Source organism: Scyliorhinus canicula, chromosome 8 (assembly GCF_902713615.1).
Source record: "Scyliorhinus canicula chromosome 8, sScyCan1.1, whole genome shotgun sequence".
Lineage (NCBI taxonomy): Eukaryota > Metazoa > Chordata > Chondrichthyes > Carcharhiniformes > Scyliorhinidae > Scyliorhinus > Scyliorhinus canicula.
This window is the reverse complement of record NC_052153.1, coordinates 39,503,939-39,519,334: the sequence shown is the minus strand read 5'-3', so window position 1 is coordinate 39,519,334 and position 15,396 is coordinate 39,503,939. Positions and strand designations below refer to the sequence as shown.

The 15,396-nt window shown below is 46.4% G+C and overlaps 1 protein-coding gene across 3 annotated transcripts in view; it reads left to right on the top strand.

Annotated features, from left to right (window-relative positions):
* The window catches only part of LOC119970184 (ephrin type-A receptor 5-like), a 430,626-nt gene that overhangs the window by 301,896 nt on the left and 113,334 nt on the right, over positions 1-15,396 (top strand). For all 3 annotated transcript variants that reach the window (XM_038804402.1, XM_038804401.1, XM_038804403.1), the window contains exons 6-7: positions 4,746-4,870; positions 8,105-8,264. In XM_038804402.1, the coding sequence (XP_038660330.1) occupies positions 4,746-4,870; positions 8,105-8,264 (285 nt within the window). The remainder of the gene's footprint in view (positions 1-4,745; positions 4,871-8,104; positions 8,265-15,396) is intronic.

The window sequence follows — 15,396 nt, the reverse complement described above, 5'->3', positions numbered from 1 at the left end:
ATTCGGTGTACTAACATGTTAAATAACTTCCCTGATCTGTGTTTGGCACATGATCTTATCACCCCTTGTCATCTTACACAATGCAACAAAGAATGTGCCTGCAACAACTACAAGAAACTGTCAAACATTCTTCCTTTTATTGTTTCCAAAGTGCCACTAAACAGCAACATTGCCTTTGAACATTATATTAGTGACCTCGACATGCAGCTTTATACCATATTGTTTTGTGTCACAGGGATCGCATTGCAAGATGTTCAGCTGTGAACCTTAACATGGGAAGGTTATACTTTCTTCCATCTCCTATGATCAAATTTAATCATGTTAGATTAATACAATTCCTTGTTACAGAAGCTAACTTGCTCACGGAACACATAATAACACAAGCACAGCTGAAGCATAAAAATATCTCTCACAATATCAATGAAATCAAATGAAATTATTTAATTGACCTTTTCTGTCAAGAGTAACATTTTGGCTAAAATCAAGGAGTATCTCACAATTGGTAGTATTTCAGAATCCCTCCATTAACCTGGAGTGCCCACTTTCCTTCTCTAAGCACAGCAGTTTTATGACTGTGTTATACATCATCGATATCATGAGTTCTCTGGTGATATTTTATTAAAAATCTCCCAAAAAATGATGGATTTTATTGTGTTACCTGAAAATTTGAAGAGGCAACGAAGAAGGCGCAGTGAGTCTTTAATTGAAATAATCTCCCAAGATAATGGTCCAAATCTTCCAGTTTTGGAATTGTCAGAGATATTTCAACTTCCATTGCGCAATTGTGGGCAGCATGGTAGCATAGTGGTTAGCACTGTGGCTTCACAGCGCTAGGGTCCCAGGTTCGATTCCCTGCCGGGTCTCTGTCTGTGCGGAGTCTGCACATTCTCCCCGTGTCTGCGTGGGTTTCCTCCGGGTGCTCTGGTTTCCTCCCACTGTCCAAAGACGTGCAGGTTAGGTGGACTGGGCATGCTAAATTGCCCTTATTGGAGGTTATTGGATTAGGGGGAGAGGGTGGAAGTGAGGGCTTAAGTGGTGCAGACTCGATGGGCCGAATGGCCTCATTCTCCACTCTATGTTCTATGTTCTAATTCCCCCACTCCCCAGGATCCTCCGCGAATGTCTCCAACTGTGAGCTGAAGTTGGAGACTTTGGACAGTTTCGGGTACTTACCTGAGTAATCACCCAACATATGTCAGGCAGATTTAAACCTAGTCTAATACCTGGGTAACTACAGAACTGACACCCCACTGAATACCCAACTAACCCCCATCCACCTGACTGTGCCCCTGACTCAACTTCCCAGCCCCAACCACTCAACCACCCTCGACCTGACCCGACCACCCAAATATCCCCGACATTCTTCAGAGGAGGGGGGAGAATTGGTATGGATTAAAAAACAAGTTAACCTTCTCAGAAAATTATGGAATCCTTTCAGTGCAGAAGGAGGCCCTTCGCCCCATCGATTCTGGGTAGATCCACTGCACCCTATACCCGGAGGAAACCTAAGCAGACAGGGGAGAACATACAAACTCCACACAGACAGTCACCTGAAGTCAGAATTCAACCCGAGTTCCTGGCGCTGCCACCACACCGCCATAAAATAAATCGCTTTCTTTTGGATTTTTTTTGATTGCAGATATTAACCAGTGCAAGGTCAGAAATTACTTAAAAATGCAGTATTTCTATGTTACAGATTCATGCTGAAACAGAGTTCCTTGGATATTAACTATCCTCCAGTATCTTGTCCACTGTTCACAATAATGAAGACCACCTCAATATTCAATCTTGGGGGTGGGATGGGGATGGCGATCACAGCCAAATCCTTTCCATTTTCAGCAGGAGAGTGAGCAACAATATATGACTCGAGCTCGTTTTTTGGCCTCATATAGAGCACAGATCAGGAAACAATGCTGCAATGTTCCTGGTTTATACAGGTTAATAAAAGATCATGGGGCGGAATCGCCCGGAGCCAGCATCAATCCCGCCTCCACCGTGTCCCGAATTCCCCGCCCTCGAGATTTGGCGGGGGGGGGGGGGGGAATCGCGCCGCGCCAGTCAGCGGCCCCCCCCCCCCCCCCCCCCCCCCCCCGGCGATTCTCCGGCTCGCGTAGGGCCAAAGTCCCGCCGCTGACAGCCCTCTCCCGCCGGCGTGGTTTAAATCATCTACCTGACTGGCGGGATTGGCGGCGCAGGCAGGTTCTGCGGGGGGGGGGGGGGGGGGCGCGGGGCGATCTGACCCCGGGGGGTGCCCCCACGGTGGCCTGGCCCGCGATCGGGGTCCACCAATTGGCAGGCGGGCCTGTGCCGTGGGAGTACTCTTTTTCTTCCGCCTCCACCATGGCGGAGGTGGAAGAAACCCCCTCTCCTGCGCATGCGCCAGTATGACGTCAGCAGCCGCTGACGCTCCGGTGCATGCGCGGACTTACGCCAGCCGGCGAAGTCCTTTCGGCCCCAGCTGGCGTGAACGGCCTTTGGCGCCACCCGGCGGAGTGGGAACCACTCTGGCGCGGGCCTAGCCCCTTAATGTGAGGGCTTGGCCCCTAAAGGTGCGGAGTGGTTCACGCCACTCCGACACGCCGGGACCCCCTGCCCCGCCGGGTAGGGGAGAATCCCGGCCATGATGTGTTTCCATGCACCAAGCCATTGGTTTGTTAAAGATTGCTTTCTGTTTTGGAAATTAAAAGGGTTAAAAATGTCTGTAATAAGAAAATCATAGTTCCATATCGGAAATTCAGTCTAATTAAGAAAAAACGTGTTCGAAAGGGTTTGAAAAGAGTACAGATACATGTTTGCTTTAACTGTGTGTGTGACCAAACACTTCACATTTCTGATCTGGGCTGTAACGTCCAATGGTTTGGTGATGCACAATCAATGGACACGAAACGTAGATAAAGTCCGAACGATAGGCTTTAATACGCAAGGAGTGACCCGGCAGCAGACGTGCAGAAGAATGGCTGACTGCCGGGGAACACTGGTTCTTATACCCCGCCTCGTTGGCGGAGCTACCTTCCTCTCAGCCAATCGGCTGAGAGGCACGACATACCTGGGCCAATGGGCAGCGAGTCCTCTGCACCAATGGCAGCTCACACTCTCAGGTACCATAATACCCCTAGTCATACTACCACAGTTGGTATTGAGTCAGATTGCCACTTCATTTGCAAGCTCTTACCTTGAAATTCAGCCCATACTATCTTGTCTGAACATCCGACTCAGGCCAGGTGAGATCTGGGCAGCGCTTACGTGGGGCCTAGCATCGAGGGCTCTAGATTTGCAGATGAGTAAGTACTCGCTGCTGCAAACCAGGTAGCTTTAAATGGGGCAGCACGGTAGCATGGTGGTTAGCATAAATGCTTCACAGCTCCAGGGTCCCAGGTTCGATTCCCGGCTGGGTCACTGTCTGTGCGGAGTCTGCACGTCCTCCCCGTGTGTGCGTGGGTTTCCTCCGGGTGCTCCGGTTTCCTCCCACAGTCCAAAGATGTGCGGGTTAGGTGGATTGGCCATGCTAAATTGCCCGTAGTGTCCTAAAATGTAAGGTTAAGGGGGGGTTGTTGGGTTACGGGTATGGGGTGGATACGTGGGTTTGAGTAGGGTGATCATTGCTCGGCACAACATCGAGGGCCGAAGGGCCTGTTCTGTGCTGTACTGTTCTATGTTCTATGTCTAGCCAGGTTTAAAGGTCCTTGACAAGGCAGGGAGAAGGTGAATATTGAAGGTAAGTGCGTAGGATAGTGGTGGTGGTGGTGGGGGTGGAGGAGGGGCTGTCATCCCTCTGGTTCAATGGTGGGAGTGGGGTGTCCCTGTGGTGGTGGGGGAGAATCCTGTGGTTAGAGGGTTCCAATCAGGGGCTGTAATCTCTTGGGTGTGGGGGAAGTCCAATGGGGAGGAGTCAGGGGGTGCTGGGTAATCGGGGAGGGGGGAGTTACCTGGGTGGGGGGGGGGGGGGGGTGGGGGAGGGTGGGGGGCGGTGGCAGTAAGGGGGGGAATCCCATGTCAGTTTGATGTGGGTCTGCATAACAGTTATCCAGAAGCTAGAAGTGGTTTTAATTTTTTGAACTTTTTCTTGGTAACTATTGATGTAATATAATCAGAACTATTCAACATTTGCGATTTAAGTCAGATTTTCAGATGGTTCTCAATGCAGGCCAATTGTCCATCGGAAGTTTGCACTTCCCAAGAAATTGCTAGGAAAGAGGCGGGGTGTGAGGGGAGGAGGAGTGCAATGGGATAGGGGGTGGAGGTTTCCCCGCTGCATCTTTGGGGTGCCCCCCAAATACAGTGCCCTGGAATTAGGACATTACTGCCCTATATCTCCTGAAACATGTACAACTTGTAAGGTGAAAATGCATTATATACATTGGGATGAACTTTACAAGCCTGAGTACTGGGACAGTTTTCATTTTGAAATATTGACCAATGTTGTATAACATGGGAGAAGGCTCCTTCTCATAGCTCCCAAACTACCATACACTATTGTACCAGGAAAAATTGTTACAATGTGGTCTTCATAATATTTTGAGGAAATGTGAGATCTTATCCATTTCATCACGGTTACAGATGCTACAATCAAATATTTTTGTTTGCTCTTAAAGCACAGAGCAAAATACTCAGTAATCCTTTGAGTTAATTTACTGTTCAGCTGATGTGACTCCAGCAAATTGAAAACCAAGCAAAAAGTAAATTTAGTGGGTTTTTTTCTTAACTGCGGGTCAATAATATGCTTTCCCTTACTTATGTTTTTATAGCACCTTCACCAATTAGTGTTGTGAAAAAGAAGAAGGTCGCGAAAAATAGCATCTCCTTGTCCTGGCAGGAGCCAAACCGGCCCAATGGCATCATACTGGAGTACGAGATCAAATATTACGAAAAGGTATATACTAACTGGTAAAAAAGAAAATTCTGTTCCTCATTTCCGTTGTGTGCCTGTGAATTTACTCGATGCTAAATACTGGTATAGATTTTTTGATAAACACCGGTATTGTTTCGCTAATTGATGATCACTGGTATTGGATCAATAATTAATAATCACTGTCACTGAATTATTGCTTCACGGGTAAAGTTACAAATTAATTAATACAGATTCTGATACCAATAATGGCATATGGGTAAGATGATTGCAAGGTCTTTAATTCCTTGGCATCTAAAAGTGTCTAGCCAAAGAGATTACAATAACCCCTAATATTCCTTCCGCCATTTCTCACTGGTTTAACATATGACGAGGGAGTAAAAACTCTGGAAAACCATGCACACAGAATAATGTCAGCAAACTTTTAGATTTCTGCCGGTAAAACAAAACCTTCAGATGGTGGACAGGAGCAGAAGTCAAAGATCTATGCGATATTTGACTGGTTAGGCAATTCATTTGGAATCTTCCATTGTTACTGGGATGATCCTTGTTCCTGTTCATTTTTAAATGCCAAGTAGATTCCTGAAGCAAATGCCTCTGATATTTCTGGTGAAGTGGGGAGTGTGCAGCGAGTGCAGAAGTGGCTGGGGAATGTATGGAGGCCAGAGACATGGACTGGCAGGACCTCATTATAATTTATTCTTCCATTTCCTCCCCCAGTGGAAACTCACAGCCTGGTCAGCTGCCAGGCAGGAAAACCAACAACAGGAGTTGTCAGCTGGGGGCCCTTGAGGCTGATCCCCCGCTGTCAGGAGGGTTTAAAGCTAGAGATCAGGGCTAACAAGGAGAGGCGGATGGAAGGGAGGGGGACCAGAGATTGGAACTTGCTGGAATGAGAGGCGAGAGGCAATCAGGAGAGGGGCCAAGGAATTGGCATGGGGAAAATAGAAGCAATCGGCAGGAGAGAAGGCCGGAGTTTGGGGCATGGAGAGGTTGTCAGCTGTGATCATAGCATGGGACAGACATCGCTACTTGGGGCTTATGATTGTGGCAAGAGGGAGGATGGCATTGGCAGAGATTAAGCTGAAGACTTCATTGAGGTGCCAGAGGGAGCACTCTTGCTGTTCGTTGTCCACAAAGAGTACTGCAAAATGTAATTTACCTTCTGCAGCTCTTGTCTCACTTTTATTTTTGGAATTTAGGAAACCCATGTGACAGTGGTTAAATTTAAATCAGGCTCCTAATTGCACTGATTTAAATATGTTAATGAAGTGGCCTTCCTCTCCACACCAAGAAACTCGCTACCAAGAAACTGGCAGCAACAGTTGGGGGTGGGGGCGGTGATGGAGCGGTGCAGTGGTTTAATATTGAGGCTAGCGACTTTGCTTTTGGTAAAATGCAGGCCTGTCTTATGACTGGTGCTGCAGATACAAAAATCGATTCTCTTGCCTTGCACTTGTATTGATCTTGCAAACAGCTGCTTCCTGATTAACAGTGTGCATATTCTGTTTCAATTATGTCATTAATCAGTGAACAATAATTACTCATTAAACTAGATGGTGCAGTGAGTTAAAATACCATTCCCCCCACAGGGCAGAGTGGAAATCTATTCACTCCAACGGGATGGGAATCTCTTTTCTGTGCTAGCTGTCACGATTGTGGTTTTATGACCTAGGGCCATTAGTTAACAACCTTCAGCAAAGGCATAGGTACCTACCCCATTGAGGGAGTTCTGCTCAGCCCATGGTTAACCTGAACTAACCTCAGAACGCTTGGTGTGTTCACAGGTTACCCCAAATGGAACGAATAAGGTTCCTCAGCTTGATAAGTAAAGAAAAAATTAACATTTAAGATTTACCTAGAGGATATAGAGTTAAGGTGATTGGCAAAAGAATCAAGCGACGCGAGCAAATATATATTTTTTACGCAGCAGGTTACGATCTGAGCGTATTTGTCTGGAGGGGCAGTGGAAGCAGATTCAGGAATAATCTTCAAATGGGAATTGGATAAATAACTGAAGGAACAAATTGGTGTTATGGGGAACGTGCACAGCTCCAACGAAGAGTCGGCACAGTGACAAATAGACCGAATGGTCCCCTTTGGTGCTGGAAGTGCTCTATGAGACGCTGGCAGTAAGAATCCACACGAAGATATGTGAGAAAACTTTTAGAGCCATACTTTATAGCCATACTTTTCTCAGTTATTTTTTCAGTTTATAAATCGCAGTTTTATAAAAAATCTTTGAGTGGAAAAGAAAATCAGAAGTGATATATGGCATGCTACTGATTTGCTATCACTCGTTTTGCGTTGGTCCTCCATAGATTTCACCCCCTCTGAGTTCAGAAATTCCAGCTACTTTAGTACTCAGTTTTGTTTTCCACACACCTTTTTAAATGTATTTATTTGACCTAGAGAACATCAAGACTACTCTATTAATTAACACAATACATAAGATTTACTGTTGTACATCTTGCCGAAAATGGGCCGTTAATATACAACAATCGGGCTATTCATGGACTATGATAAATTCTGCATAGACATAGACATAGAACAGTACAGCACAGAACAGGCCCTTCGGCCCTCAATGTTGTGCCGAGCAATGATCACCCTACTTAAACCCACGTAACCCGTATACCCGTAACCCAACAATCCCCCCATTAATCTTACACTACGGGCAATTTATCATGGCCAATCCACCTAACCCGCACATCTTTGGACTGTGGGAGGAAACCGGAGCACCCGGAGGAAACCCACGCACACACGGGGAGGACGTGCAGACTCCACACAGAGTGACCCAGCCGGGAATCGAACCTGGGACCCTGGAGCTGTGAAGCATTGATGCTAACCACCATGCTACCGTGAGGCCCTGCAGTTATGGAGTAATACCTTGGTCATAGGTTTTGTGTTTTATGATACTGACTTCAAGAAGTGTTTGTTTGGTCCACAGAAAAAACAAAGAAAGTCTTTTGTAGGGGCCAAAAAATTGCTTTATTTTTTAAAAAATCATCCTAAGGAGTGACTATTGCAGTGATAAACACCTCTACTCAGTTGCAATTGGAATTTTATTTTCAGATGATGCTGAAGAAATGGTGACCAGTGCACATAAAAGCTGGGATCCTTTGCACGTGTACTAATTGGAGTAGTCGTACATAGGTAATAATCGACAAGTTGTAACAGCAGTGTGTGAAATGACAGGCAAGGTGCTGGCTCACTGTTCATCCCATAATGTGCTCACTTTTGTATTCCATTATCTCCAAGGCCCAGGAGACCAGCTACACCATCATTAAATCTAAAGAGACCGAGATTGTTGTTGATGGTCTGAAACCCACCACAGTGTACATCTTCCAGATACGAGCTCGCACAGCAGCAGGATATGGGGGCTACAGCCGTAAATTTGAATTTGAAACCAGTCCGGTCTGTAAGTCATCTTATTTACTGTCGTTCCTGACGGTTGCAAAGAAAGTTTCTGCAAATCAATAACGAATGAGCTTTTTCACAGCCTTGCCTTTGCAGTTACACAGTCTTTCAGGGAATCTATAAATTAAAGTGTCAGTGCGCAGCTTGACAGGGCCAGGTGCAAAGATTAAAAATGCAATCCGAGCAAATCATCATTTTAAATATTACATTAGGAATCTGATACAAGAGAAATTATGGCAGTAATAAATATGCATAGCAACTGAAAATAAAAGGCATTTCCACCAAGGAGAGACAAAGCTATTTGTAAAAGGCTCTATGTCAACTTGTGTGTTTGCACAGTTGAGATAAATCAAGGTCAAATTACATTAACGCAATTAACACAAAATTAGGGGCAGCACGGTAGCATTGTGGATAGCACAATTGCTTCACAGCTCCAGAGTCCCAGATTTGATTCCAACTTGGGTCACTGTCTGTGCGGAGTCTGCACATCCTCCCCGTGTCTGCGTGGGTTTCCTCCGGGTGCTCCGGTTTCCTCCCACAGTCCAAAGATGTGCAGGTTAGGTGGATTGGCCATGATAAATTGCCCTTAGTGTCCAAAATTGCCCTTAGTGTTGGGTGGGGTTACTAGGTTATGGGGATAGGGTGAAGCTGTTGACCTTGTGTAGGGTGCTCTTTCCAAGAGCCGGTGCAGACTCAGTGGGCCGAATGGCCTCCTTCTGCACTGTAAATTCTATGATAATCTATGAAACACCAAGAATATGAAAATCTGTATTTTCTTCTGCTAACCATTCATTTGTGAGGTATAATGAGGGAGCAGGGGATTATCTTAAGCAGCATTTTCTCACTGCTTTAAGGACACCAAAGTCGGAATCCAATGAAGGTCCTTAGCCAGCGCACTTAATGACTCAATCTTTCTGGAGGTGGCCTCCTAATTGGCGGCCTCCCTGGCTGCAGTCCTTTTAAAGGATCAGAAAAGGTGGGCGGTGCTGAGGCAGGCCAAAAGCCACAAGAGAGAAGCCATCAGTGGCATTCATTTAAAATTTCATTTTTTAGGGCCAAAGCCATATGGCTCATCGAAGCAGAGCCTCTGGTGCCCCCCCCCCCCTCCCCCACCCCCCAGTCACAGACATCATGACAGGCAAGGTCAGCCACTGTAACCCTGCCCTACCACATAAAAATGACAGCAGCCGAGCAATTGTTTGTTATAAGGACCACATTTTCCTCAGTTCAAGCTTTTGTAGCGACCAGTGATAGAGGAAAACACTGTCGTGGGGCAGCTTACAGGACCAATCGCACACCACAGAAGGCAGCTTATGCATGTTGTACTAGGCACCTAGGGAACTCTCTCAATTCTTAGACATTGACTCACTCACAGCTGAGTGACAACCTCGATGTCTGGATAATTGGAGTCAAAGGATATCCTCAGAAGACCTGGCTGATGACACCCATTTGTTGGCCACATAGTGCAGCTGAGAAGAGATACAATACAGCACAAGGTCCTTAATAGAGCCAGGTATTGACACCCTGAAGGTGGTTTTCCAATGTCTGGACCGGACAGGCGGGACACTCCAAGATTCACTGCAGAGTGGCCCGCAGCATTGCTATTTCCAGCACGTTGCACAATGTTTCTCTGCAAAAGGAGATGTGCTGCCTGACAATGAGGAACTAGAGATCTCCTTGGCCGAGGAGGATGGCTCCGAGGAGGTCAAAGATTCAGATGAGCCCCATGAGCATGCCATTGCACAGGCACGAAACGGCAGCTGTGCCTGTGTCAACCTCATAGCTAGAAGAGTCTAAGAGTAATAAGCCAATGACAAATTTTCACAATCCAAGTTTACTGCAGCTTTAAATGCATGCGATGTCCCAAAACCTTCGCACTCAGTTTGAACATCTCAAGAAAGGTAAAATATCTCACAATGATCAAAAAAATATCATTAGTCACAATATGCTGCCAGAAACTATAGGATCACTCTTGGAAAGGAGATTATCCTTGGCAGCATGTGGCCACTGTGGAATGTGATTAGCACTCCCTTAGTGCAAATCCTTATGCACCAGCACAGTGCATAGTGGCATAGTGGTTAGCACTGCTGCCTCTCAGCTCCAGGGACAAGGGTTCAACTCTGGCCTTGGGTGACTGTCTGTGTGGTATTTGCACATTCTCCCCATGTCTGTGTGGGTTTAAAAGCAAATTACTGCGGATGCTGGAATTTGAAACAAAAGGGACAATGCTGGAAAATCTCAGCAAGTCTGGCAGCATCTGTAGGGTGGGAAAAGAGCTAACGTTTCGAGTCCGATGACTCTTTGTCAAAGCTTTGACAAAGAGTCATCGGACTCGAAACATTAGCTCTTTTCTCTCCCTACAGATGCTGCCAGACTTGCTGAGATTATCCAGCATTGTCCCTTTAGTCTGTGTGGGTTTCCTCTGGGTGCTCCAATTTCCTCCCACAGTCCAAAGATGTGCAGCTCGGATGGATTGGCCATGCTAAAAGGTTGCCCCTTGGTGTCCAGCCATGTACAGGTTAAGTGGGGTTGTCGGGATAGGGCAGGTGAGTGGGCCTGGGTTGGGTGCTCTATGAATTTGATTCTATGAACGCAATATAGTGCAGTAATTTCAGCTGTGGCCTCACCAAGTCAGTGAGCAGAGCAACTTTTAAGCGGCTTAAATTCCAAATCATAGGTGGGTGCAGTCATAACAGTATGACACCAGCTCAGCATGGTGGCCAAATTCACATACTATTCTTTAATATTTTGCGCTTGGATATCTCAAGAGGAAGCAGCACCCAAAAAACTCCATTTGTCCCACTGCCAGCTCTTATCAATGCATGACGCAGAGGTATCAAACTGCTACTGACCCCCAAAAGCCCAGTGAGATCAGGATGCTGACCTGTAACTCCATATCATACACCCAAAGCTGTGACGTTTGCTGACATTCTCCTCACAGAGAGTGCCTCACCATGGCAATGGTTTGTTTCCTTAAAAACATTCAGGAACCTGCAATGATCGGTAGCCTGACAAGTTTCTGTCCTGGATGACCTTTGCATTAGGAAGAAATGTGGCCGAATTATTATTCACACAGCAGTATGTGATAACATCTTTCCTTCATAGACCCTGCTGAGGACTTAGAAGATTTGCAAATCCAAAGAATTACAGGTTTCAACATGGTCCAGTTCACAAAGGCCAATCCATTCTATACATCCTAAGTCAATGAATGCATGTGTCATGCAATTAATTTCATGTTGAGTTATGTGCTGTGTGTTCAAAGCCCTGCTAAGCAGCTATGAAGGTCCAATGTAAGATGGTTGTAGGTAAAGAGACAGGTTCATTAATATGAGCACGCACCTCTGAAATAACACACTCATTCCGCTCTTGCAGATATTTGTAAGTTTCCCGGTTGATCCTTACTTCCCTAGTTCAGCATCATTCATGGGAGAGTGGAAGCTAAGCATGGAATGATATTCAGCGTTAAACAGGGAGATATGAAAGCCTGTGAGGCTTGACATGAACTCTTCATGACCTCACTGTCATAAAGGGCAAGATCTTCCGGTCCCGTTGGCTACCCCCCCCCCCCCCCCCCCCCCCCCCCTCCCACACAGCAGGTTTCCCACCATGGATTCCTTGGGAAATCCCATTGACAGCAGTGGGACCAGAAGATCCAACAGTCAAAGGCGGACCGTCTCCCACTGCCGAGACACATGCTGTAGGCAGGCCAGACAGCCTTGTCCAAAGTAAATGCCATTGCACACTGCATGTTGGAGAAACGATTATAATATTAGTCACGACGACCACTTGTGCCATCCACAAGCAACAGACATTAGTGCAACAGCAATAAGATATTACGAACTTTAATGGGCACTTCTCCAAAGCCCAAAACATATCTGCCTGAGATTTAAGGCTGACAGTTCTAGCGGTCATCATCAGTTTTGCAGGTGATGTGCAATTTCTGATGTTGCAGATGTGGTGAGATTTTGTGAGAAGATATACAGCTCAAGATCCAGATGGGAGTTCTTTGGGGAGTGGGTGGACCACATTTTGAAGTTTAAATGACCGCGGGACATTGAATCAACTTGGATATCAGTTGAATTGATGAAACTTGGAGAAGGATCAATGCAACATATATTTGCAGAAGTGAAATGTATATGAGGTGAGTGAACCCCTGTGCCACCCGAGTGCATTCAAAACATCTTCATCTTTCTTATCCTGCTGTTACCGCTAGGTGCGACCCCAACATCTGCAGCAGAGGTGGGGGCAGACTGCTATGCCCTTTTGTCTAAGATGGCTTTGGTGGGCATCCTTTGCTGGCCTGAGAACTTGAGGGCTCCAGCCTGCTAAGGGTTGACTGCTCTGATGCAGGTACATCCTCCTTGGTCTGATCTGCTGGAGAAAATGGGGTCACTGGCAGAGGGGAGGTGGAGCATCAGGGCACCCTTCGAGTGTCCTAGATGTATGCTCCCATGGTTCTTGACTGAGCCCTTCCTTTGGGCAACTGATAACCCCTCCCAGACACCTTGAGGAGAAGCGGCACTTGGAGTGAGGTTGAAGTGCCTGCTCCCCTAACCCTTGGCCAGTGCTAGAATGCACCCACGCTAGATTGATGTTGGACCCGAGTCTCTACATCTCCAACATGTCTCTTAGAGTCAATCATTGCACTTGGTATCAGAAGAGGCCTGGTCTCCAACCGTTCTCCTGGTGTCAGATACCTCGGCTGGCCCTGCCTCCGCCTGCTGTGGACACGTGACTGTGAGGTGATCACCAGATTGTGAACCCAATATACTCTAGAACTAGGTCCCACAATGCATGCATCCGCACTGTTGGAGGGCGAATACAGCGATGGCTCTTCATCTGAGGATAATTCTGCTTCCTCCTCAGAGATGGTCTAGAGCTGAATCTTCTTCTTCTTCTTGAGGACATTATCCCTCTTTTCTCACTGGTACATGGAATAGAGAAAAGAAAGATATTAGTGATTGACTAGGCGGGCTCATACATTACATCACTGACTTGATGAGGCCACAGATATTGTCGATATATTAGCTGCAACCTCAATGGCTTATTGGGGGAGGCAATCGTTCAAGGCAGAAATCGTCCCTTTCCTCCCCGTCAAGCTCTGCGGTCTGATCTTTAAATCAGAGATTCTCCTGCTGGTCGTGTATCTCTTTTTTTGTTATGTGTGTTCCTGCCCTACATAAAGACAGATTGATTGACTGGGAGCACAATGGGAGAAAGAACAATGCAGAAGTTGGCATGTCTGTTGCATGTTCTGAGCCCTCCAGAGTTTGGGATTAAAACACTGTTTGTGCAAGAACATAAATGAGATGGTGAGTTTAATGTGGCTGGCAGACATTCAGTGTTGATGCCCCATCTGCTGGTCATGTGTAACATCCTTGTAGGCTTTAACCCTTAGACTGCCTGATGCCTCTTCTGAGAGTGTGAGTTTCCAGTGAGTAGATGATGCACTTATCCTGTTCACAATTTACATAGATGATTTGGAGTTGGAGACCAAGGGCAATGTGTCCAAGTTTGCAGATGACACTAAGATGAGTGGTAAAGCGAAAAGTGCAGAGGATACTGGAAGTCTGCAGAGGGATTTGGATAGGTTAAGTGAATGGGCTAGGGTCTGGCAGATGGAATACAATGTTGACAAATGTGAGGTTATCCATTTTGGTAGGAATAACAGCAAACAGGATTATTATTTAAACGATAAAATATTAAAGCATGCCGCTGTGCAGAGAGACCTGGGTGTGCTAGTGCATGAGTCACAGAAAGTTGGTTTACAGGTGCAACAGGTGATTAAGAAGGCAAATGGAATTTTGTCCTTCATTGCTAGAGGGATGGAGTTTAACACTAGGGAGGTTATGTTGCAATTGTATAAGGTGTTAGTGAGGCCACACCTGGAGTATTGTGTTCAGTTTTGGTCTCCTAACTTGAGAAAGGACATACTGGCGCTGGGGGGTGTGCAGAGGAGATTCACCAGGTTAATCTCAGAGCTGAAGGGGTTGGATTATGAGGAGAGGTTGAGTAGACTGGGACTGTACTCGGTGGAATTTAGAAAGATGAAGGGGGAACTTATAGAAATATTTAAAATTATGAAGGGACTAGATAGGATAGATGTGGGCAGGTTGTTTCCACTGGCGGGTGAAAGCACAACTAGGGGACATAGCCTCAAAATAAGGGGAAGTAGATTTAGGACTGAGTTTAGGAGGAACTTCTTCACCCAAAGGGTTGTGAATCTATGGAATTCCTTGCCCAGTGAAACAGTTGAGGCTCCTTCATTACATGTTTTTAAGGTAAAGATAGATAGTTTTTTGAAGAATTAAGGGTTATGGTGTTCGGGCCGGAAAGTGGAGCTGAGTCCACAAAAGATCAGCCATGATCTCATTGAATGGCGGAGCAGGCTCGAGGGGCCAGATGGCCTACTCCTGCTCCTAGTTCTTACCTTCTTATGAAACAGAGCAGATCATTCATCTGTTTTCAGCACTGCAGGGCAGTCCTTCTCTGGGCTTTCAGGCACTGACATACCTGGTGACTTCCTGCCAGGCCAGCCTGGTCAGATGGGAGAACCTCCTGCTCCTAACTCACCATTCCTGAAGGAAAATCCCACTAAGGCTTCGCTGAATCATGATGCAGAGGGTTTGATTCGCTTGGATGTCATAGTTTTCTCTGAACCACAACACCTGGCCTGCAGTGAGTGAATTTCTGTCCGGGTGCCATTGAGATATGTTGCCAAGATCTCGGCCCTATGTGTAATGACAGGGCAGGGCAAGCGACTTCCCACCGTGATATTCATTGAGCTCTTCATTGATGCATGATTAATTCGCTGAAAAGCAGAAGCTGGTATCTGTTCAGCCGTGCCGCTGTCCAGTAGGAATAACGCTAGGAATCACGCTGACTTTCCCACACTCCACCGGACTTAGACTGGGATTTTCTGGTTCCTCCATGGGAAATGAGGCAGCCCAAACAAGTGACCATTGACTGTTGGTAGCACCAGACCATCCCAGCAGTTGCTTGAGCCGGAAAATCCCACCCTTAGTGTCTAGAAAGGAAAATCCTTCCCGTAGTATGTTTCAATTTCAAAAAGACATTGGATAAAGTGCCACTAAAATAAGGTTACTAGACCAGATAAGATACATTGTGTTGTG